Here is a 23,485-nt window from a genome sequence, read left to right as displayed (position 1 = left end):
AATTTTCAGACCGTATATTCTTAATTTTAATGGAAACTTGCAACTGTCCTTACATTTAAAAAAAAATTAATGTTTTTTATTTTTGAGAGAGAGAAACAGAGCATGAGCTGGGGAGGGGCAGAGAGGCAACTGTCCTTACAAATATATGTGGTTACAAAATGTTTTGTTCGTATCTTTTACCTTACAGAGCAATTAGTAGTAGTAAAAAAAAAAAGTACCCATTGGGAGAAATGTTTAGCTTTCTAAAAAGATATTTCTTTTTAAATTTATTTTTATTTTTTTCAAGTTTTATTTATTTTTGAGAGAGACAGCATGAGTTGGGGAGAGGCAGAGAGAGAGGGAGACACAGAATCTGAAGCAGGCTCCAGGCTCCGAGCTGTCAGCCCAGAGCCCAATCCGGGGCTCAAGCTCACAGACCATGAGATCATGACCTGAGCTGAAGTCAGACACTTAACTGACTGAGCCACCCAGGCACCCCAAAAAAGACGATATTTCTAAATAAAAAATTTATGATTTAGATTTCAGTATATACTGACATTCTGAATATCAATTTTGGAACAATAAATTAGATATTATATTTAAGCTATATTGATGCACTGACTTACCGTTTGAATAGTAAGAACAAAGGATCACTTTATATACCTCTTTAAATTTTGGAGTGCTTAATTTTACATGCACATGGATGAACTAGATTTTAACAACGACTACTTGCTGAGCATTTTCTAAAAAAATACCTCTCAGGCTTCTCTCTCAGCTTTGATAATCTCATGTCAAACAAACTCATCTGATCAGTTTGTTTTCGTGGTGAGCAACAGGTCTCCTTTGGTAAGGGAATATTAATGGATTACCTTAAGGCTGGCCATGCAGCTCTTTTAAGGCTCAATCTTCACTATTTGCTTGGATCTATTTATTATAAAGGGCAGCCAAGAAAAATAAAGTATTTGGAACGAGGTATTTACTGGCACGCTCACTTGCCCGCGTTATTGCACAGTCAGCAAAGGAAAGTTCTCTTTCATAACATGGATTCTCTTTATGATTCAAAACCAAAGAACTAATTCCATTCCATTAAAATAAACCTGCATGTGTTACCAAACTCAACAAAAATAGATAACTGTCACTATCAAACTGGTATCTTGGTCTATGATTAGAGAAAAGACTTTGCAAAGCTCTCTGCAAGCCATTGATCAAAGTCTGGAGTCAACTTCCATTATGTAATATCAAATGGCTCTCCTTATCTGAAACTTGTTAACTAGTCCCAGCGTCCAAAACCTCCTAGAGACATGAGGCTAATTACCAACGGGATCGCATTTCCATCTGCCCCGGCCCTGACCAAAGCAGGTACAATTCAGCATGTGCCCCTCTTCATGACGCTTGTGGAATGTGTCATTCACGTTGTAAGTGATGTCGTCAACAATACACTGATCTGTTTAGGAGACAGTGGGATGGTGGAGAACTTTTTTAAGTTTCACGATGAGATAAAAAAAAAAAGCCATGTTTTTCAAAGCATACAGTTTTTTTCCCACTAAATTACCAACACCTCCCACTAAAATAACTTTTCTACTAGCATAGAAAGAACATTTTTTCAAACCTTAGTCAGGAATACAGGATTTGGAAAAAAAAAATTCTCTGTCTTATCAACTTTTTTATAAACTTAAATATCAGAGGTCAAAGTCTATACAACTAAGTAAAGAATGTGGTAAAATACACCTTCCTGTGGAAAGGTAATTTTTAAACAAATACGTGTTTTACTTTTGGAAAAGTTCTTGCTAATTTGATAATGTCCTTTAGATCTCTGCGTGCTATGAGAAATAGGAGGAAAATTAAGCATACTTATGGAGTACCCAGCATGGTGTGATGGTCTGATCTCTGGAATGGCTGGGGTGGGGAGATATTTGGATTTGGGAAATAAAATAACATCGATGGCATTTGTGAAATTAAAAACAAAACAAAACAAAACACAAGAGTAGGCCAACTGTGTTCCAAACTCTCTGAGAGATCCTGAGAAAATTACTTTCCCTTTTTGGGTCTCAGCTCCTTCCTCTGTAAAATGAAGAGTTAGTCTGTATGTCTTTCCTTTCTGTTTTGCAACATCATGTGGAATTATTATTACTCTGGTATTGTGTTACCCACAAAAGGAGAACAAGTTCAGGCCAAGGTCAACACACCAGTTATATGGACTATTTATTGGTTCAGAGTTGTACCTAAATCGTACTCTTCATATCAAAGAAACAGAAGTACCAACATGGTTTTCATAAATCGATATCCCTATATTATATCCCAGGATCCAAGGGAAAAAAAATTGAGCTGAGCAAAAGAAATAGGTCTCTCTGATTGTCACCTTCAATTTGGATCTGCAAGGATCTGTTTTTAGAATAGCAAAGTCTCTTTTCTTTACAGAAATTATTCAATCTTTTCTAGACATGAATCCAATGGTGTAACTAAAAGCTAACAGGACCAAATAATTGTGTTCTAGCCTTTGAAGTCATCGTCTCAGCCTAAGTACTTACATCCTGGGAATGTTTCAAATTTTAGAAGTGCTCTGCCAGCTTCTCTCCACTGGCTGCCTAACATGACAAACCTATCTAGCACGGTAGACTGATGGCATGGCGTCACACATTTCCCCTCCTGCTTTTGGAAAGTACAAATGTCCACAAAACTTGGTCCTCTCTGCAGTCTCGGTCCTTTCACATGCTCTCATTAATAAGCAAGCATACCTCGGAGCTGAGAGTAGGCGACACAAGTCCATTCTCCACGACCATTCCCAACGCATGTGCACCTCATCATGTGGCCCATATCATGCTGTTTGTCCCACTGATCTCCAATGCGATACATGACCCCTTCATTGGTTGTGCAGATTTCCTCGTGGGCTATATAGAAATGGATGGAGAAATGATCACAAGGTATAAAAACATGTGCAGTATTATCAGTCCTTAGGCTATTAGGATAACCAAGAATTGGTTGGAAAGCAGTCTGGTGTGCCTCAAAGAAGTCTCAGGGCTGCTCTCTGCATGTGTAGAGTTTTAAGTACCAGAGGGAGCAAACATAGTCCACAGGTGAAGTATGTTGTAGGGAATAATTACAGGAAAGGTTGAGGGATGTTAAACCACAATAATGCCTACACATTCATGTAGAGGGTTTGCATTGTTGTAGAAGACTGATGTTGACTACTGCCTCATAATTTTTTCTACTTCCAGCTTATTCTATCCTGAAGGGAAACTATGCATTTGGGTATAGAATTGTAAGCTAGAGCATGTTTTTCTTCTAAATCCGACATTCTCTTGTGTTGAGAGAAATAAAAGTATAATTAGTTTTCTTATGTTTCATGGCCTCACATTCCACAACATACGGTGCACGGCTTCTCAGTTCCAAAACTACAAGATCAACTGTAACCTATGGGGTTCTTGAAATTTGAGAACAAAGAAAAGGTATTGGCCCCCCTTTCTCTATCCTTACAAACTAGATCCCCCTTAAAAAAGAAAAGATCCCATACTTGAAAGAAAAGCAGAGTTTTGGTCATTTTGGTATTTAATAAGTGACCGGGCTTATTCTAATCAAACCAAAATTATGTTGTAAATATCGTGGGTCTGTGACTACAGCAGTTATGTATTAAATGCTGTAAGTTGTGTGCTCTTTACAAATGACAAACCTGTAAAATATGTGCATTTCCAGACTTTAAAAAAAAGCATTTTTATTGCATTTATATGTTTTTGGAATTCAACTATATCGAAAGGATTTTACAATTATATGAATGGTTATATAATATATAATAATTACATATGATATTATATAACTATATGTATATAAATATATCTTACAGAGTTGCATGCTGTCTGAAAATTAAGACTTAATGGGTAAAATAGGAGTAAACCGGACACTATTCTTCTGTCTTACTGTGTAAATGGGTGTCTACAGGGATTTGTCTTACCGGCCATGGGGCAGAATCCAAACTTCTGGTCAGCATCGTAGTTGTCCGTTGTTCCACACCACTTCATGTTGTCTCTCCTGCCCTCAGAAGTACAGTCCGTGTAGTTGTGGTTGTTGTACAGGAAGGGGAAGCGGCACAAGGCACCATTGGAATTTCCACCTCGAGTCTGAACCAAAACTGCCCAGAATAACAGACAAATAGGAAGAAATAATATGATAACTGAGCTTACAGTGGGGACTAAGCACACGGCTTCATATGACCCCAGCTTACAGTGGGGAATTACCACAGGAAGGTTCCGAGCGAGCCATGTCTCTGCAGCTAATTCACGGGGAGTCTACCTCAGAAGAAAGGATGCCTGATAATATAGTCTCAAGCTTCCTTAGCGTATTCACCTTCACCTTCAAAACAGATTTAAATCCAATTTCACTCTCATTTTCCCAGCCAAAAGAGAAAAGATCAAATGGTCGCTTTGAATAAAACATAGTGTTAACCAGTAGAGAAGCACTCAGGCATTCATCCTGTGTATTCTTTAGCGCTGGGGGATTGCCTACGGATGTTAATATACCCGTATCTTTAATCACATCATAATCCCAGTGTGTCAGAAATAATTGAACAGGAGGGCTTTCCCCTCGGTGTCATTTCCCAAGGGTCCTGGGGAACATGGAAGGATCTTCAGCTGCTAAGTTCGCTTCATGTCTCCTGGGTCCAGACTGAACAAAAGTGATGTCTTCTGCAGCCTCAAGATGAATGCCCAGAGGCTGGCAAATAAAAACAGGGCGTGAGAAATGGGTTTTTCTCACTGCTGTGCTTTCCTCCTGGGAGACTCACCAGTATGGTCTGTACAGAAGGAATATTTCTGGTCTTGCTCATAATTGGAAGTTGTGCTGCACCAGAGATGTCCATCCTGTCGCCCTTCTGTGGTGCAGGAGTAGAAAGTCCTGCCGTTGTAGGTGAATGGTAAGACACACGGCTCCCCGTTTGAATTGCCACCGTAGGTTTGGGTTACAGCTACAAGCACAACCAAAAGGGTCTCAGTAAACAGAGCTGCATTTATCTCCCACCAGTAGCTGCTTCTTTATAGCTTAATGGAGACTAAGCTTGTGCCTTCAAGCGGCCAGCAGAGAATCACCTAGTCAGTCCAAATGTATTACTCAGCAAACCTATCTTTTGTGAATAGAGTGACACCGGAGTTCCTCTGCCCATGTCCTTTGTTGCCACCTTTGCTGCCGTGCCTCAGTTTCCCCATTTGCAATGGTATATTAATACAGACTAGTTACGAATGCTGTTCAAAGTATACTGGAGTGATATACAGAACTCTGTTGGTGCCATAATAATTAATACATGAGGTTATTCTAGGGAAAAAGTCAAAGGTACCAATTGTTATTGGTTACTACCAATTATATAGTTATACCACTATAGTGGTTACTATCACTTTTGTAGCCCAGAAGCAATGTATTAAGTTGTTGAAAGTTTACAGCATGAAGCTCCAAAAATTTGAGATTCAGAGTATAAAATATGGTTGGGTTGCTATTCAGAAAGCAGCCCTCTTATAACAACATTTTAGACAAATAAAGATAATACATAGCAGTTTAGTATATGTGCTGCCGAAGCGAGCACAATACATAGCAGTTTAATCCCCACTACAGGAAAGAAAATACATAGATTAAAAAGATTGGAAGAAAATATATGAAATGCCAACCCTGGTTGTTATCACAGGGTGGTAAGATTATAAGCTTTTCTTGTTTGCTTTATTGTTTTACTTTGTTTTTTTGTTTTTGTAAATGAATGTACTGCTTCTCAAAAATTTAATAATAAAAAGCTATCAGTATTATTTTTTGAAAAGATAATACAGACCTGTCTCTTGGCAGCTGACACCATTGCCCAGGCAAGTGCACAGCATTTGCTTACTTCCTTGTGTCTTCAGCCACTGCATCCCCACAGAGTAAACCACACCACTGTCTGTGACACAGTGACCGTATGGAGCAGGCTGGGGGTGAGGCTGGGGCTGGTAAATGGCGGTTCGGACATCTGTGAAAGAGCCAGATCCTAAGGGCATGAGAAAGGAAAGTCATAAAGCTGGGTGAGAGAAGCCAACTAACTACTTTCTGGAGTGGGGATCTTCAGGGTCCCATACAGATCACTCTGAAATCCATGGTGTTACTGATCTGGAACTGAAAAGAAATGCCCCTCCCTGTGTTAGCTTTTACGTTCAGCCTAGGAAATAACCTGTAAGAGTCTAACCAAAGGGTCTCCATCTTCCAGCTTATCTGAATTATATTTCTAAATCACAGACATTATCCTGCCACTCAACAGAGCAGATGCCCTCAACAATTCCTCACTCAATCCAGGAAGCACATGGTCCACAGCTTCATAATCCCCCACACTTAAGTTCTTCCAGCTCACCTCTGACCACGTCCTTCCTTGGTGTAAGCCTTGTCTCCTCATTCACTCATTGTACCCTGTACTGTCTTTATGTCTTTCCCTTCTCCTGGAATGGTCTGCCTCACCCTCGCTCCCTTAGCAGCTTCTATACGTTCAATATAACTAGGCATTTCTCTTGCCAATATTGTTTTTGAGAAGTCCCTGACACCCTGCGGCAGACCTGTGGCCGTCTGTTTAACTCTGATCTCAATGAAAGCATCCTGGGCAGCCATTCTGGATTCTCTAGAAGTTGTTCCTCCTTCCACATTTTGTTTCCCCCCAGGATTATTTGAGAATTGGTGTGTGTGTGTGTGTGTGTGTGTTTCTAAACCCAATCAATCCGCTTAACACAGCTTTGTTTTCAGAGTAAGACAACACAATATGTTGATCTTTTCTCTCACTTTACATACAACGGGTCCCAAGGTCATACACACCGGGGAGTGGGCATCTGTATATACCCCACTGAAGAGCCACAGTACAAAGTAACATAAAGATCTCATAGAAGCAGGATCCATTTTGTTTGACCCAATGCTTCTCAAACTTTTTAAACAGAACCTTTTCTGTATAATATTAGTAATATTAATAAAATTAGATAACATTTATTGAATCCTTATCCTGTTATACCTCAATTACCCTTTTAATTTAAACTATTTCAGTAGGGGAGCTGGAGGAGGGAAAAAAATAAAACATAAACTATTTCAGTAGATTGATGTTTATAATTGTTTGTTTTTTTGGTTAGCAGTAATGTCACTGATATAATCAAAAACCTCAGGATGCATGGGTGGCTCAGTCACTAAGTGTCCGACCCTTAATTTCAGCTCAGGTCATGATCTCACCATTGTGAAATGGAACCCTCCTTTGGGCTCCACACTGTGCATGGAGCCTGCTTGGGATTCTCTCTCTTTCTCTTGCTCTCCCTCTGCCCCTCACCTGCTCTCTCTCTCTCTCTCTCAATCAACCAATCAATCAATAAAATAAAAATGAAAATAATCAAATAACTCAAAGATACTATCAAGTCTAATCTTGTTTACCTTTGGAAGTGCTCAGAGCAAGACGAAAATTCACCAAAGGGAGAAAAATCTAAACAAATAATATTTTTATTTATGGTTAAATGGTTGATTGATAACGGGCTAAACAATAATGCTAGTACATTATGCAGTGAAAACTTGATGAGAACATATTAAGAAGGATAACAGAAGCACACACCCGTGATCGCCATTATTTCTGTCTTCAGACTCTTACAAAACAAGTTACAATGCAAAGATCTTGCTCTTGTGCCAGAAATAATGAAAACTAGTTGTTTTTTTTTTAAGTGCTTTAGACATTGTGTCATTCATTCTCATCCCGAGGCCTCCTCTGAATTTCTCGAATTGTAAATGCCAATACATGAAGAAAATGATTGTGCATTATTTTATGGAATGCAACAAAGTCTGCTGGAGCATGGAAACCACGCATAAAGAATTGTTTCCACTACAAAGAAAGCTGAATGTCAGGACAAGGAAACATATTCCAGTTTGGAAAAGAACAAATGTACTTTTTTCCCTTTTCCTAGCAGAAGAATCAAGTAGTCGTGTAACCCATCATAACCCTTTCATTTCCATTAAAATGCACTTTAGGTATTAAAAATGCATAGGTAAAAAAATGCGTATGTATGTGAATGTATATGTGTGCATATCTACATATATATCTATATATTAATTGTGTGGGTTTTTTAACATTGGCATTGCCTTAAACATCATTTAATCTCTTGGGGCTAAACCTCCTTTTGTTCCCTCTAAGATCTATTTTTATTTCATTTTTTAGAAATTTAAAACCTGATATTAAACAAAGTTTTTAACAACTAGCAGTCTGTAAATGAACTCAGATTATTAGCAGAAACATGGCAAACTCATCCTCAAATGGTGTGTCAAAGGAAAGATGGATTTGCAGAAATAGGTTTCGAAACGTGCTGAGGTTTCTGGCTAGTTCTGTGCCTCACCAGCGGACGTGGTCTGCAGAGCCGCATGCCTCTCACACTTCCACTCCCCCCTGCCGTTGCCCGTGCAGATGCACTGGAGCAGGTTCCCCCGATTATCCTTCTTGCTCCACGTGTCTCCAATTCGGTAGGATGTCCTGGTGTCCTGGTCATTGCATCTGTCTGTATCAGAAAGGAAGCATTTCAATATACACGTCATGTCAAGCTGGGCAAATGCTCAAGTCAATGCTAAAAAAAGAACGTAGTGGTTTAAAGTTTGGTGAGCTATTCTCTGGTGGTAGGTTTCTATGTGGCTCTGGTAGCACAGGTGTCAACCTTCTGAAAGATGGGATTCCATTTGTTAGAGCAGAAAGGGAGATGTGTGACTTTGTAGGATTTAGTCTCGTTCCTCTTCGCCTTTGCCAAAGGACTTTTTCATCATCTTTCGTCCATTAATTTAAAAAAAAAGTTGTTTTCACATTGGTCCTTTGATCAAATTCATTCTCTGGCTTTCTATTTTCCCCCTCTCTTTCCTTCTCATGCTCTCCCAGCTTTCTCCCAGTAATTGCTGGATACGACCAGCCCTTCAACAGGGGACTTTCTTTAGAAAGTGAGAAACAATAGGAGGCAAGTAGGTTTCAAAAGGTCTCCCCCAACTGCCCCAAAGAAGCTATAAAAAACAGTAGCATCTCTTTTTTCATTTGTTATGTAAGAAAATTCAGAGTACTGCCAACTTCTTTAAAATGTTCTCTTCTAACCTCCTCCAACACACACCTATTTAAAATTACCAGTCAAATGGCTTCTTTTGAATGGCTCAGTGTGAACCTTTCATGGAAAAATGGAATTATTAACATAAAGTGATCATTTGTAACTAAATTGCCATTAGTGTATGTGTTCAATTATCTGGCAAATAGATTGTTTCAGTTATAATCCAGTTTTGTCCATATGCTACAATGTGAGGAGGGAGGATTTGATTTCTGTATGAATCAGAAAATCACAGCACAAGGTGAAAGAGACCATAATTAGACGGTTGATGTAAGTGCACACAAATACACACCCACATTGATCTAGCATCAGAATGGAGGTCTGGAGGAAGATATTATAGCTTTTCTCCATATCCCAGGGGAAAGTACTTCCCTAAACCCCTGTAGCACTATTTTCAGTATTTTTCTTGAAGCCCTTAATATTACACTTTGTAGAAAATGAATATGTATAAGCCTTTCTTATCTCCCTGACTGACTAACTAAGTGCTTTTGGAGGCTGTACTAATGTCCAATTTATTTTTTGCATTCCTATACCGTCCTATATAAACTGGGGACTTACAAAATTTCATGCAATACATGACTTTTCTTTGAGGAACTTTCCCCCAACTTGCTATTAGAAGAACTTTAAATAATAGATGAGGGTTTGAATCAGACAGTTACTTTGTCTTGAGCTAAAACTTTGCCACCAAGGTCTTGAAAGTCTGATGATCATAATAACATTCTAAATGCAAAAGATCTAATGAACAAGCAAGTTTCTGGGAAAGAGTCTGCCAGAATTATTATCACTTTCCATGAAAGACTCATTTTTTTGTTAGCAAAGAATTCAAATTTAGAGGTTGAACATTTTAAGATGGTTAAACACTTTAACCTAGATAAACAAAATAGGTTCAATATATTGAGATTTGACTTAGAATTTACTTATAACAGCAACATTAATGGTTGTTTTGCTTCAATAAACTAGTTGCCTTTGGTCTGAAAAGTTCAAAAGAGGAGCCTTGAATCCCTAGGGCAACAGGTAGGGCCTCCAGGCAATTCTGGAAGGAGCAGCAGGGGTGCTAGAGGTCAGCTTCTTTATGGCGCTAAGAAGCCTATTTAAGAGCTTTGGGTAAGAGACACTGTCCTTAGTCCCACGTAGACACATAATTTTAACCTATATGTGCTTTTTATTTTCATCAGTTTTGCCAGTGAATATGCCCCAGTTAAATTTCAAACATAGAAGGAAACCTAAAACTTTAGAGCTTCACTCCATTCTCTGTTAATAGTACCTACATACCCAAAGATGTATTTGCATGGATTTTAATGATTTCTTTGCTTTTAATACTTGGAAAATATCTCAGTGATAATTTAATCAAACATTTGCAACTAATCTTCAGGTCCACAGCATATTTGGCATTTTAATGCATATTTGGGATCTTTCTTAGTCACTCATAGCCGAAGACCTTATTATTAAACTTTATAGTTTTCTTTGAAGAAACAGAGTAAGTTGATTGTGGAATTTTTCTTGACATCCAAATGTTACCAAAGCATGCTGGTGTGGTGGGTGTGTTATAAGTGACATCACGTTACAGGTCTCTCTAGGAATCCAGAAAACAATACCTCGCCTCATCTTGAGCAAAAGAACTAAGACGTACTTCTAGAAGTACAGGTGATACGTCCACTGCCTTCTCCCAGACAGGTACAATCCACCATCATCCAGCCTTGATATGGCTTTTCCCAAGTTTCTCCAACAACGTAGGAAGTTCCAGCAGCGTGATCAAAACATTTCTCAGCTGTAAGGAAATTTGGATGAAAAACAGGGGTGGGGGGGAAAGGGTTATTTTGAATTGTGCAGGCTCCTTGTAATTTAAAGTATATTGTGTAAGCAAAAATCCAGCCACATTTTTTTAAGTGGTACTCTGTTCAAAAAGAAAGGCACGCCCTATAACTAAGCACATAGTAAGTAACCAAAGTGAAAGAAAGCCCAAGACGAGCCGGCAGGCGGAAATTCTATTCTCCTAATAAGTACATAGACTATATATATTCAGCTAGTAACATTTCTCACACAAGTATTTGAGTGAAAAGGATCTGTATATGTATTCATCTGTGGGGGACAAAACACCCACAATTCCGATCTTAATTATGAATGCATAAAAAAAAGACAAGAAAGCTGTTTAAAATCTGATTTCTGTAATAACTACAACACAAAAAGTCTGATTCAAGAACAATTTATATATTCAAATCTATAGGCAGAGACTTAGACTTGTGTTTATAGAGTTTAAGATTAAGGCCAAAAGAAGCTCAAAAAGTTTGAGTTTGAAAAAGAAAAATTACCAAGGTGTGACAGAGCACACACAGTATTGTTTCGGTCCAGCGTGTTCCAATAAAGAAAGATGTCAAAAGTGCTATTTTTTTTCTTTTAAATAATTTATATCTTGACCAAGGAGAAAGCAGCGATGAGACAGTAGACAAAAGAAATGACTGTTTCCTAAATCTTTCAATTCGATCCTGTCCTTTTGAAACAAAATTAAGACATCTACCAATGTTAGTACTTTTGGGCCTGATTCCTTCAGGGCTGTGGATTATGAACTATTTCAGTATTTGAAATAAAATTTCCACTTCCCTATTTTTTGAATTGGAATTCAGATCTCGCGTCCATAGGGCCTTTGGTGCAATCCACCATGTTGGCTGTGCCTCCCCGCCTCTCCGTCGTCCCTCAGAGCCACACACCTATCGGCTTGCAGGTCCATTCTCCTTTCCCATTACCAAGACACACACACTCCAACATGTAACCGCCGGTCTCATGTGGTCTCCTCCATGTGTCACCGATCTTGTAGGACTGACCGCCTTCATGGCAACGGTCTGTTCAAGATAAAAAGCAAATGTTAGAGAAAAAGACAGAGAATATTTCAGTGAAAGAAAGAAAGAAAGAAAGAAAGAAAGAAAGAAAGAAAGAAAGAAAGAAAGAAAGAAAAGAAAAGAAAAGGTCTCATGTTCCACCCAGGATAGGTACTTAGGTTAGGCAAAGCAAGAACACAGACAACAGCTTTCCCATCAGAGGCAGGGGGAAAGTTAACAGGTCTGGTCACTTTGGGTCTTGGTTAAGCATGATGGGAAATCACACAGAAAATTGAATGGCAAAGAAAGAGGTCATAAATCCTGGTTCCTCGGAGAGATCACAGGAAACTGGGTCCTAAGGCAGAAAAGAAAGGCTGGCAGGCAGATTGAGCCTGACGGAATGAAAAGGCCACATTGGGCATAGCTTTCCAGCTTTCAGGAGTGGGAGAGCCCATGTTTTACCCCAGCATAAAAAATGTCACATTGGTGGAAATCACATAGATGCACACCTATCAAGTGTGGAAATCTGGGTACTCTTCTAAGCTATTAAACACAGTGGCACATCAGAGGCCAAACTGTCCATTAGATTATAAGCACTATGGACCACTAACTCATAAGACTGCTAATAAACTTGAATAAACCCTAACACTAAGTACAGGAAAAGCTGATTGGGTCTATTCACAAAGGACTGCTTTGTTCTTTTGGACAGAAGCCTTTCAAGCAACTTATACTTAAAGGATGGATTAAAAAAACTAAATGCTTTCTTTTTAAAATTTAATTTAATTAATATATTATTTTTTATTTTTTTTAGAGAGAGAGAAAGAGAGAGAGTGGGGGAGAGGGGGAGAGAGAGAGAGAGAGAGAGAGAGAGAGAGAATCTTAAGTAGGCTCCATGCTCAGTGTGGAGCCTGATGTGGGGCTCGATCCCATGACCCTGGGATCATGACCTGAGCCGAAACCAAGAGTCAGATGCCCAACTGACTGAGCCACCCAGGTGCCCCACTAAATGCTATGTTAATAGAGTCTATTGGTAGCCTAGTGAATAATAATGAAAAGACTGCCTTAGCTAAACGGGAATTAATGAGAGTCAACACAGTCCCCAAAGGTCCTTGGAAAACTAGTAGGCTAACCATTCCATATTATCCCTGGGAATAGAGATTTGTTTCCTGGGTAAATCCTATAAGTCACAATGAAGTCAGACTGTATCTGTGGGATGCAAGAAGTCTGTGCATCACACACAAGAAGAGCAGACCACACAATGGCTAATTCTCCTCTTCTTGACCATCTTCCTAATCACTTGGTCAGTCTAGCTTGAAGATGTCCAGGTAAATTAAAATGAACAACTCCTCCAAGCATATCTTACTGAAATGGAACTCAAGAGATCCACTGGGTACTCACAAGTCCATACAAACTAAACACTGTTTCCACCTGTGCACAGAGCCATCTTCCAGAAGCACAGGATCCAGTTGGGTGATCACATAAGAGCACCCAGTCACCTGGGGTAAAGCCCCAAATTAGGAATATCCAGTCATGGATAGCAGAAAGTGACAGTGACGGTAATGGAGAAATTCATTTATTTTATTGACATTTTGCAGAATGCCTTCCTTACTTGCAATGGTACAACTTATCCTCCCTCGCCCAGCTCCAATGCAGGTACAGTCCCAGATCATGGAGTCTTTAGGGCGCTCATAAGTGTCACCCACTCGGTAAGTGTTCCCAGTGTACTTGTCAAAGCAAGTCTCTTCAGCTGAGGAGAGAAAGAAAGTTCATGTGAGCCTCACATATATAAAAGCTTTTTTATTCCACTAATCCCATCCAAAGAAAAACTCACTTTTTCATTCTATGAGTAGCACAGTACAACAGAAGTATGTAAAAAATTAAAATGGGAGACCTAGATTTTACTGCAGGCTTTAATGAAGCTCAACTTTTGAACTTTGACCAGTTCTCTGATTTTCTGTAAATTAATTTCTATTGTAAAGGATTCTCAGGCCCTTAGGAAAAAACTGTATTAAGCACTACTTGAGGACTGGTTAGATTGTGAAGGAAGGCTTCCATTGTAATCTCTGGCTCACTCAAACCAAGGTCCACACTAAAAGCAAACAATTTGAAGATCTCCACCTCCCACCAGGCACTGTCATGTCTTAATCCTATTTCCATTTTAGCCTCATCCGTGCTTCTCTCCAGGTGTTGTTATAATTTACAAGAAACAGAAAAATGGTCATAAAAGAATGAGAACTTTGAAGTAAGCAGCTCCTGGTTTTATGTAACTGACAAATCACTTTATAATAGAGTGCCCAAAGTGTTTTCTGGCCCGTAATCTTACATGTAGTTTAAGATTTGAAATTCTTTTCTAATAAACTAAAATTTTATAAGTGGTTTCTTTGGAGGGGAAACACAAAATCTTTCATTTTCTCATCAAAAACTTTGAGAGAATAAAACAAAAAGTAGACTCAAGAAACTACTTTCAGATATACTAGTTGTTCGGTTTTAAAGGTAGAAGTAACATGTAAAAGACAAATAAAAGCAGTTACTAACAGTTATTTAAAGAGGAAATGGTAGATAATTCTACCGGGAAATGGTGTACATATTTTTGTTACCAATGCTAAGTTTAATTAACAAGCACCCACTTCCCCATATATCAAAAGATACTAACTGCCAGGCTCCCACCACTTACGTTCAGGTTTACTCTCGCAGTTAAATCCTCGGCTCCCTCCATAACAGGTACAAACCAAGGCATTTCCCAGGTAGGTGCGCTCCCATTGTTGGTTTATCTGATAGTGTTTCCCATTGTCATAACAGCCAGCTATAAATGATTCAAGAAAAAAGTGATTACATCTCCATCTTCTCTTTTTTCTAAATTATGGAATTTTCTTACACAACTAAATTGACAAGACTAAGCAACAAACATAGAAAAATAAGTTAATCAACAGAGGATCAGAATATTCCACTCTAAAATATATAGAAATTAGCTATCTAGGGAGTTAACCACAATTCGTACATGTAGATATTTAGGTATTCCTTTTTTCTCTCTTTTAACTTAGCTAAATGTTATACAATGATGTCATTTCCATCTGGCCAGGGGTCTACATCAAAGGAGTGGAAACATTTTGGAAGACAGATACCTGGAATTACATTTTAAAATATGCAAAGACCTTCAATGCTTTTCTGGGGTAATAAGTCAAGAAGGACAACTTTAAGCAGTTTCCTTTAGCCCAGGCTATGGGAGGGTGTGTCTTTGAAAAACTGGAAGAGGAATTCAGATCTGTTCTTGGAGAAGTATCCTGAAGGGCCCAAAGCACTGTAAACCAATCACATCGCTTTCAAGTTCGTTAGGAACAATGTAACTATTTGGACACCCTCCTACCATCCCCATTTTGAAAATATTTAACCAATTATTTAGTAACAAAGAAAATCTGAAGCGTAAGGATCACACTAATACCAAATGGAAAGTGTAAAGGCAGTTTCCTCCTTAAAAGCAAGTTTGGATGAATTCATAGGAGGACGACTTTAATAGGTACCGCTGACAAGAGCGCTGCGGGAGCCCCTGTGCTCCAATGCATTATTTTATTCTAAGGCCCTCGGACCCAGCCTGATCAAACCCCGAGCCTTTTGTGCCCTCGTTCGGCAACTCTCATTAAGGCGTGCACACACACACACACACACACTCACTCACTCACACACGCCGCACACGCGCGCGCGCAAAACTTCAGCCACAACTTTGGTTGGCTTCAGGGTCCCGTCCCGGGGACAGCCTGTTTCAGCCCGCGGTCGGTACTCACGCTTGCTCTGGCTGACAGCCACTGGGGTCTGGGGCTGAATGATTTGCTGAGCCTGCCTCTTGCTCTTCGAGGCTCCGGTGGAGGGCACCGCTGTCCCCAGGGACAGGACGGCCAGCAACAGCAGCCGGGGCCCCGGACCCCTGAGCATCTTGAGACGGTGCGGGAGGGAGACGCCCTCACCAGAAGGCAAGTTGCCACCAAGTTTGTCTCCCTTTGCAACCTGCGGGAGAAGGTTCCAGTGCCTTCTGCGAGTTGGTGACCCCAAGAAAATGGGGGCCAGGGGATGGGGAAGGGGACGGCCCGAGGGACAGAGGGGAAGGAGAGGACGAGAGAAGTTGTGGCTGCAGGTCCCCGGCGCTCGCGCCTGGAGCTCCCTCACCTCCCCCTGCAAAGCGCTGCCGGCGCGGGCGGCCGAGCCCCGAGCGCCAGGGTTTATATGGGACGGTCCCCTCCCGCCCCCCACGAGGCCCCGGGCGCCGGGGAGGAGGGACGGCCCGGCTCCCCCCACCCTCCGGCCCCCGCCGCCGCCGCCGACCGCGCGCCGATTGGCCCGGACTCCGGGTGACGTCAGGGGGACTGTGGGTTCGCCGCGAACAAAAGAGATGCTGATCGCCCGCCAGGACTGGGGCAAAGGAACTTTTTTTCGGTTTCCTTTGCGGTCGTCAAACTTTCTTGGGGCTGAGGGGGAGGGATGGGAAGCGGCTGGAAAGGGGTAGACTGGGAGGAAAGGGAGGGGCTGGAGTTGAGCGAGGCGAAGGGGTTGCAAGACACCCCCCGCCTTTCCTTTTCTTTTTTACTGGGGCGGGGGGAAGTTGAGGAATTGCATCACTTCTGAGAAAAAAAAGTCTGCTCACTGGAGTGTATTTTGGGGGGAGGAAAAACCATAAAGTAGCCACCACCTTGCAGCTGGAGGATTGTAGACTTTACAGTCCCAGGGCGGGGCTGGCTTCCCTCCTGTTCCCTCTCTTTGGTCTAATGTGCACTGACTTGGGACTCGCTTTCTCTGCCTTCACAGCTTCCTATTCAAGACTTCTCCCCTTCTGAAGGCTGTTCCTGCCGGGTTCTGAGGAAGGGGGGAGAAAGCGATTCTTTAATGAGCTTCTACTAAGTTCTGCGGGGTGCTTGGAGGATCTGGGGGAAATTCAGAGAACGAGTTTTCTTTTTGGAAGGACAAAGCAGCAGTTAAAAAATGTGCGGGAAAGTCTCTTTCCTGGGGATGGGGTGCCTGTTTCCACTCAAAGTGAAATCAGTCGTGGATGACCTGAAACCTGGAGAGAGAAAGGTCTTCATGTCTTTGCCCACGTTCTCCAAGCCTGTTGCACACGGGGGAGAGATCTTGTCTGACTCACTAAAAGCTAAGAAAAGACCATTCACAGCCTTGCCTCCCAATAGTCCCTTCCTTGCTTTTATTTGGCATTTTCTTTTGGTAGACATCAGTTTCATCACAGAATGCCCTTCCCCCAGCCCCTGCTGCCAATAAAAAAAAAAAATACATCTCAATTGTTACATATTCCAAGAATGTGGAAAGTTCCCATTTAAGGTCTCTCCCTCTTTCCCTCTAAATGCAGAGGGTTGAAAGGGAATCTGAGAAGACTAGCATTTAGCAATTCATCACATCAGTTTGTTTTCAGACAAACCAGAGTCACACTCGGCTTTAAAAAGGTCTTCAAAAGGAAGACTCCAGTTTTCTTCAGCAACTCCAGAGAGACCCTGACTCAAAGTTCTGCCTTCCAGAAGTAATGTTCGTGGTGCAGACCTCCTGTTTGCTTTAAGAACCTATGAAAAGTACTGGAAAAATGTTTATTTCTGCAAGTGCTTGTTTTCTCCAAAAGTTCCACCTCCAGTAACTGCCATGGGTTAAAGAACTCTATGGTTATAAAATACCCAACACATCAAAGACACAAAACTAACATTTGCTTTTATTAACGCATGGATTAAAAAAAAACCCACAGCAAATATCAGTTTCTTACAAGTAGTATAAAATAACTCCTTGAGTAATCTTTGTGACCAACGTTTCAAGTTGAGAGAGTGCCATGGGTTTCCCCAAATTTAGAGCCCCGTCTGGGTTAGACTTTTTTGTTTGTTTGTTTGTTTTTTTAATTTCTCATCATCATTCAACAAAGCAGTTTTCTCTTTCAAGTATAAAAGGGCCCCTTGTAAAATGCCTAGTAAATTTCTGGGAAGCCATAGGGAAGGATACCTGGAAATCAGGATGTAAGCAAGATAAACCTGAAACTAAAGCTTTCTTAAAATACATAGATTCTGGGGGAAGGAAATAAGTGGTTAGAAAAGTATTTCGTCAACAAACAGCATGATATTTTGATATATTTGCTGTACTCAAAATACATTAGAATAATATATATATGAGAGTTTGGAGGAAAAAGGACCACCTTACATTTGAGAAGAAACTTTTATATTTCAATCCTATTGAAATATAATTTGTTTCAGGAAATAGTACATCTCTAATATCTTACAAGCAAAAATATAAAAATATGAGACTGAATTTTATAGGAATGTTTGGAAGTTTACCCTTTTACTTGAACTTTTGTTGTTATTCTTAAACTTTGGAGATGGAGACATTTCTTTGGTTAAGATAACAAGGCTTGCCTTGGTATTCTTTCATTATCAAAATCCCTTGTAATGTAAGTCTAGTATCTCTTACTAGTGAGTTGATTAAATATTGAAGACCTCTCTGATTCTGTTCTAACTCAACTGATATGCCTAGGGTCCAAGATTCCCTTGCATTTCCTAAGAAATCTGGAGACTATTTGGACAGGATGGATTCTTCAGTAAATAGTTTCCTTCTACTTGCAGGATATATCCTTGGATTTCTTTTTCCTCATCTTGATTTGGAGAGGAAAGTGTGACAAAGGAGACAGAAAGTAAATTCATAGGTGTCTGGGGCTGGGCCCAGGAATTAACTGTAAATGGGAACAAGAAATCTTACTGGGGTGATGAAAATAAATGTTCTAAAACCAGACTGTGCTGGGACGGGTGCAACCTGGCAAAGTTCCTAAAAATCATGGGGTTGTAACTTCAAAAGGGTGAAAATTATGACATTCTGTAAATTACACCTCAATAAAGTTGTTTTTTAACAAAATTGACCAAAAAGTAGTATTTCTTTATTCTTTTCACTTGTACCTCTTCTGATTTTGTTTCAAGGACACACTCCCAAGAGGCTGCAGCCATACATAAGGTGGCCTCATGTCTTCATCTTTCTGAGAGGAAGTTTGCCTTTGATACAGTAGCAGATTCTGTGCCTCTATGCCAGAAACTCCTTAAGAAACCCAGTATTTGTGAGATGACATGTACGTTTCAAGACAGAACAAATCATTACTTAGGACTGTGCCTTGTTTCTCCATGGAGGTGCCGTGGTGATAGGATTTTCCCAGAATTTATTTAGAGCAACTTAAAAAGGAACACACGTACTCGTGTGTGGGGAGGGGGGTGTTATTTGGATGTTTTGTTATTAGAGGAGGATATTGAGGATTATGAACAATTATGGAAATCTGAGTTGAATTGACTATTAGTTGAAGATTATGGTTAAGCACAAAAAGAATTTATCAGATCCAGTCATTTAAAGAGGATTGAAATTAAAAAACAATTTAAGGGATAAATTTTAAAAGGCAATTTTTTTCCAAGTGAAAATGAGTTTCCTTTAAGACTAATACACACATGGCAGAAAATACCCTTGCTAGCTGAAACCCTTCTATTAGAAAAAAATCTTAGCCCTGATAAGAAATAACTTCTTGACCCAAAGGTTACTTTAAAGGAAGGTAGGCTGTTTTTCCTGAAAACCTTTGGCTTTTATCCTGTTCTTAATCTCTTTCAGTCCGGTTAGAGGGAAGGCCATTGACTAGAGACCTTTGGAAATTTCTGCCTTAAGAGACTGTAGTGTCTTTTTCTATTTCATGGCTGGAGAGAGATAAATTGCAGTAGTTTTGTTTCTTATCTTGATTTTATTTTTTTGGCATGAAATCCTTCCCATCTTCTTCCCTTGAAAACGGCCAAGCTTGCAAAACTGCTACTCATTAAACACAGGTGTGAGAAGGAAAAATAAATTGCCCCAAGGGCAAACTGTCTAAGCAGTTTGTCTGTAATTGACAGGGCACCTACAACCAGGGAAAAAATATTTGATAAGGGCGTTAATTTATTCCTTGAAAGCTAGCCAGCTTCCACTTAATAAGTATTTTGTTTATATTTTAAGTTACTTTATTATTTAATCAGCACTTCTAAAAGCTTTAATCTAAGCCGCCCTCCACCCCCGCCCCCTCGCCACTTTTTTAAACAGGAGTATTCTTTTCTCATTAGACTAACTCCCAAAAGGCTTTGCGAAGAAGCCTAATCCATCCAGTAAAACAGAACTAACTACTGTGTAGCTGGAACACGTAACCAATGCTAAGAGAACATTTCCAGCTTCCCAAGATGGGTAACAGTTTCTGGGAAAATTTTTATTTTTGTGTGTTGCTTCTTTTTTCAGTTTTGCTTTATTTTATGTTAGTGTCTTTAAAGGTTTGTTTTGAAAGGCTGAAAAAATTTTTTAAAAACTTGGAGTGCCTTGGTGGCTCAGTCAGTTAAGCATCCAACTTCAGCTCAAGACATGATCTCATAGTTTATGGGTTTGAGCCTCGCATCTGGCTCTGTACTGACAGCACAGACCCTCTGTCTCCCTCTATCTCTGCCTCTCTCTTTCTCAAAAATGAATAAACATTACAAATTATTTTAAAAAAACTTAAAGTACTTGGGGTGCCTGGGCGGTTCAGTCAGTTAAGAGTCCAACTCTTGACTTTGGCTCAGGTCATGATCTTACAGTTTGTGGGTTTTGAGCCCTGCATCAGGCTCTGCACTGACAGTGTGGAGCCTGCTTGGGATTCTCTCTCTCCTTCTCTCGCTCTGCTGCTCCCCTGCTCCAGCATGTACTCTCTTTCTCTGTCTCTCTCAAAAATAAACATTAAAAAAATAAATAAGTAAATTATAAAAACTTAAAATATTTTAAAAAACTGAAAAGATTTCCACTATTTAAATTATTTTATATCCTTTTACATTTACATACTTTCAGTTCTGATATGCAGCTGATCATGAAGGTTGTGTCAGATGCTTAAAAATAACTGTACACATTATCTCTTAAATAAATTTTCAAGCCAACAAAAGGCTATTGTCATATAGGTGGTCAGTAGGCACTCTTTCTACCAACTTTTTTAAATGATTAATTAGTTACAATAAATTAAAGACATTCAACTCAATTATAAAAGTGAAAGCATAAATATATTTATCTCTAAATCTTTGCTGAGCCATTTTCTAGATAAATTTAAGATACTCTCTCATTAACTATAAAAATTTTACTGAGATGCAATAAACATTTAAAATCATTACTGTGTTGGGGCTCCCTGCTGGCTCAGTTGGAAGAATGTGTGACTCTTGATCTTGGGGTTGGGAGTTTAAGCCCCATGTTGGGTGTAGAGATTACTTAAAAATAAAATCTTTTAAAAAAAATTTAATGTTTATTCATTTTTTTGAGAAAGGGGGGGGAGGGGCAGAGAGACAGGAAGACACAGAATCTGAAGCGGGCTCCAGGCTCAGAGCTGTCAGCCCCAGAGCTCGAAGCATGGCTTGAACTCATGAACCATGAGATCATGAACTGGCCAAAGTTGGACACTTAACCCACTGAGCCACCGAGGTGCCCCAAAAATAAAATCTTAAAAAAAAATCTAAAATCATTACTGTGTCAAACATGGAAAACTAAGGCCAGTTTAAGTATCTGCATCAGGTCTTAAAGATTCTAGCACCAAAAGAGAAATAAATTAAATAGCTAGATTTTATTAAGCACTTAACTCTGAGACCTGATACTAAGTGCTTTACAAGCATTTTTTTTTCATTCAACCATCAACAACCCTCTGAAGTAAATACTATTCTCTATTCACTTACTTTTACAGATAAGGGTCTGAGGTTTAGAAAAGTAACTCAAAGGATGTTTTCTGAATTGCCAGTCCTATTGAAATTGTGGTATCACTTAATGATCTTCCTCTGGAACAAATGTATAGGCAAAGCAATTGGCTAAAGAATTTAGTGGGTGATTTAGTCAACAGAAGACTAATTTATTCAGAAGATGTCACACAGATCTCTGTTACCTGATATGTTACCAGTGGTCACCTGTGGTATCTGGGGCCATTGTTTTGTGAACCAATTTCCTTCCAACAGCCTATGTTCTAATATTGTGAATCTCATGTAGAAGACCATTACCTGACTCCAGTAGACTACAAGCATGGTGGGGCAGAGTCTCTGTCTTGTTTACTCTGTCTGCCCAGTGCTGGACACAAGGCACTATTGGGTAAGTACTTGGCACCTATGAATGAAAGAAAAGAAGGGCACACGATAGGCACTCTCAAATTCACATTTAGTGATTGTTTATCCAGCCGGTCACATTACTAAGTGCTCTGCCTCTGTTATTATAGTTTATTGTCAAAGCAATTGCCAGAAATAGATATAAATAGCCTCATTTTTCTCTCTGAGCCTCCAGAGATTAAAGATGGTCCTTAAGCTGGTGTAGTGAGAGAGGGACAAAGCTGGAACTTCAATCAAGTTCTTCCTGACACAAAATCCATGTTCTTTGCCAAGGCGTACGAGGCTTCCCCCAAAGAGATCTGTTCCCTATAAGTGTTAAGAAATTTGGAAAAATTCTTTGATGGTTACTTTTTTTGGTTCCTCCCAGATCTTCATGCTCTGCTTTTCACTGCCTTGCTCTGACCTGGGGGCTGACCCCTTGGACTTGGCAGAAATCTCTGCTTGCTGGAGGGCAGGAGGACAAAGAGGTCAGGGTGCTTCTTTTGAAGTCTGTTTCCTGTTTCAGGGCCGCAGTTCTGGGGGGTAGCTGCCTGTCTCTAGAACATGCGTTCTTTCTCAGTGGGAGCAATATTGCGCCCAAGAGGGTAAAACTGGTTCTTGAGAAGTGAGTGGGGGTTAAAAAAAAGAACCCAAACAACTCACCCCTACACGATAAAATCTTATTCCTTTGTTGTTAATTTATTTTGTTAGGTAAAATTTGAATTACATTTAATTTTTGGAGTGGGGGCAGTTGAAGTGGGGATAACTAAAAAGAAATGGGGAGGAACTCTGCTCTGGAGCGACGTCTCCTGCCAGACTGTTCTCTGAGGCTCCAGCCCTCACTGGCTCCCTCCTATGATGACAGCCCTAGAAGCAATAAAACTTCATACCTTCCTGGTCCCTGGGAGCCTCAAACATCCCTTCTTCTTTATCCCTTGGCTATGCCCATACCTCTTTAACAGGCCTTCACCAAAGTGTCTCAGAGGAAATCATTTGAATTCTATTTCCTGCTGAACTCTAATAATACAGATTCCAACAGTTTCTAAGGATAACATGAATAGTTCACATAAGCTATGGTTTAAGTTGTAAATTTTAGCCAAATAGATTTAGGACACATGAATTCTTTTCCAAACTTAGCAACTAATATGACTCAGTCAGTGATTTCTTCTTGCATTTCCCACGTCTTGGCCTTTATATTTTCCTTTTCTCTGCTGAATATGTGCCCCTCAAATATTATATCTTTCCCAGAGTAAAATGCTCTGATGATAGGAGCACATGACCTAATGATTATAAATCATAAAGAAAAGAAAACAAAGCAAGATTTTATTTTTAAGTATATATGTTGTAACTTCCTAACTCCCTTGGAAATAATTTGATTGATCCACCGAGCAATTTGGTTCATGCAAAGAATATGGGATCAAGAGACTTACCAGATCAAAAATGGAAATTTATCTTTAAAAATCCCTCATAAATCTACAAATGGCATGTATGGAAAAGCTGAAGTTTT

At 39.9% G+C, this 23,485-nt stretch overlaps 1 protein-coding gene across 6 annotated transcripts in view; it reads right to left on the bottom strand.

The window, feature by feature from the left end:
- The window catches only part of FN1 (fibronectin 1), a 69,619-nt gene extending 53,692 nt beyond the window's left edge, over positions 1–15,927 (bottom strand). For all 6 annotated transcript variants that reach the window (XM_047084293.1, XM_047084295.1, XM_047084298.1 and 3 more), the window contains exons 1-11: positions 15,658–15,927; positions 14,553–14,681; positions 13,488–13,625; positions 11,771–11,902; positions 10,696–10,833; positions 8,325–8,483; positions 5,780–5,971; positions 4,754–4,933; positions 3,926–4,102; positions 2,715–2,867; positions 1,295–1,423 (exon numbers count right to left, since the gene is read on the bottom strand). In XM_047084293.1, coding sequence (XP_046940249.1) covers positions 1,295–1,423; positions 2,715–2,867; positions 3,926–4,102; positions 4,754–4,933; positions 5,780–5,971; positions 8,325–8,483; positions 10,696–10,833; positions 11,771–11,902; positions 13,488–13,625; positions 14,553–14,681; positions 15,658–15,805 — 1,675 coding nt within the window. In that variant the 5' untranslated portion in view covers positions 15,806–15,927. The remainder of the gene's footprint in view (positions 1–1,294; positions 1,424–2,714; positions 2,868–3,925; positions 4,103–4,753; positions 4,934–5,779; positions 5,972–8,324; positions 8,484–10,695; positions 10,834–11,770; positions 11,903–13,487; positions 13,626–14,552; positions 14,682–15,657) is intronic.
- Between the last annotated feature and the right edge of the window lie 7,558 nt (positions 15,928–23,485).

This window comes from Lynx rufus, unplaced genomic scaffold, assembly GCF_022079265.1.
Source record: "Lynx rufus isolate CCGP_SWC_20201006 ecotype Redwood Valley unplaced genomic scaffold, mLynRuf1.p SCAF_2, whole genome shotgun sequence".
Taxonomy (NCBI): domain Eukaryota; kingdom Metazoa; phylum Chordata; class Mammalia; order Carnivora; family Felidae; genus Lynx; species Lynx rufus.
Note: the sequence above shows the minus strand (reverse complement) of the source record. Positions and strands in the feature narration are given on the sequence as shown.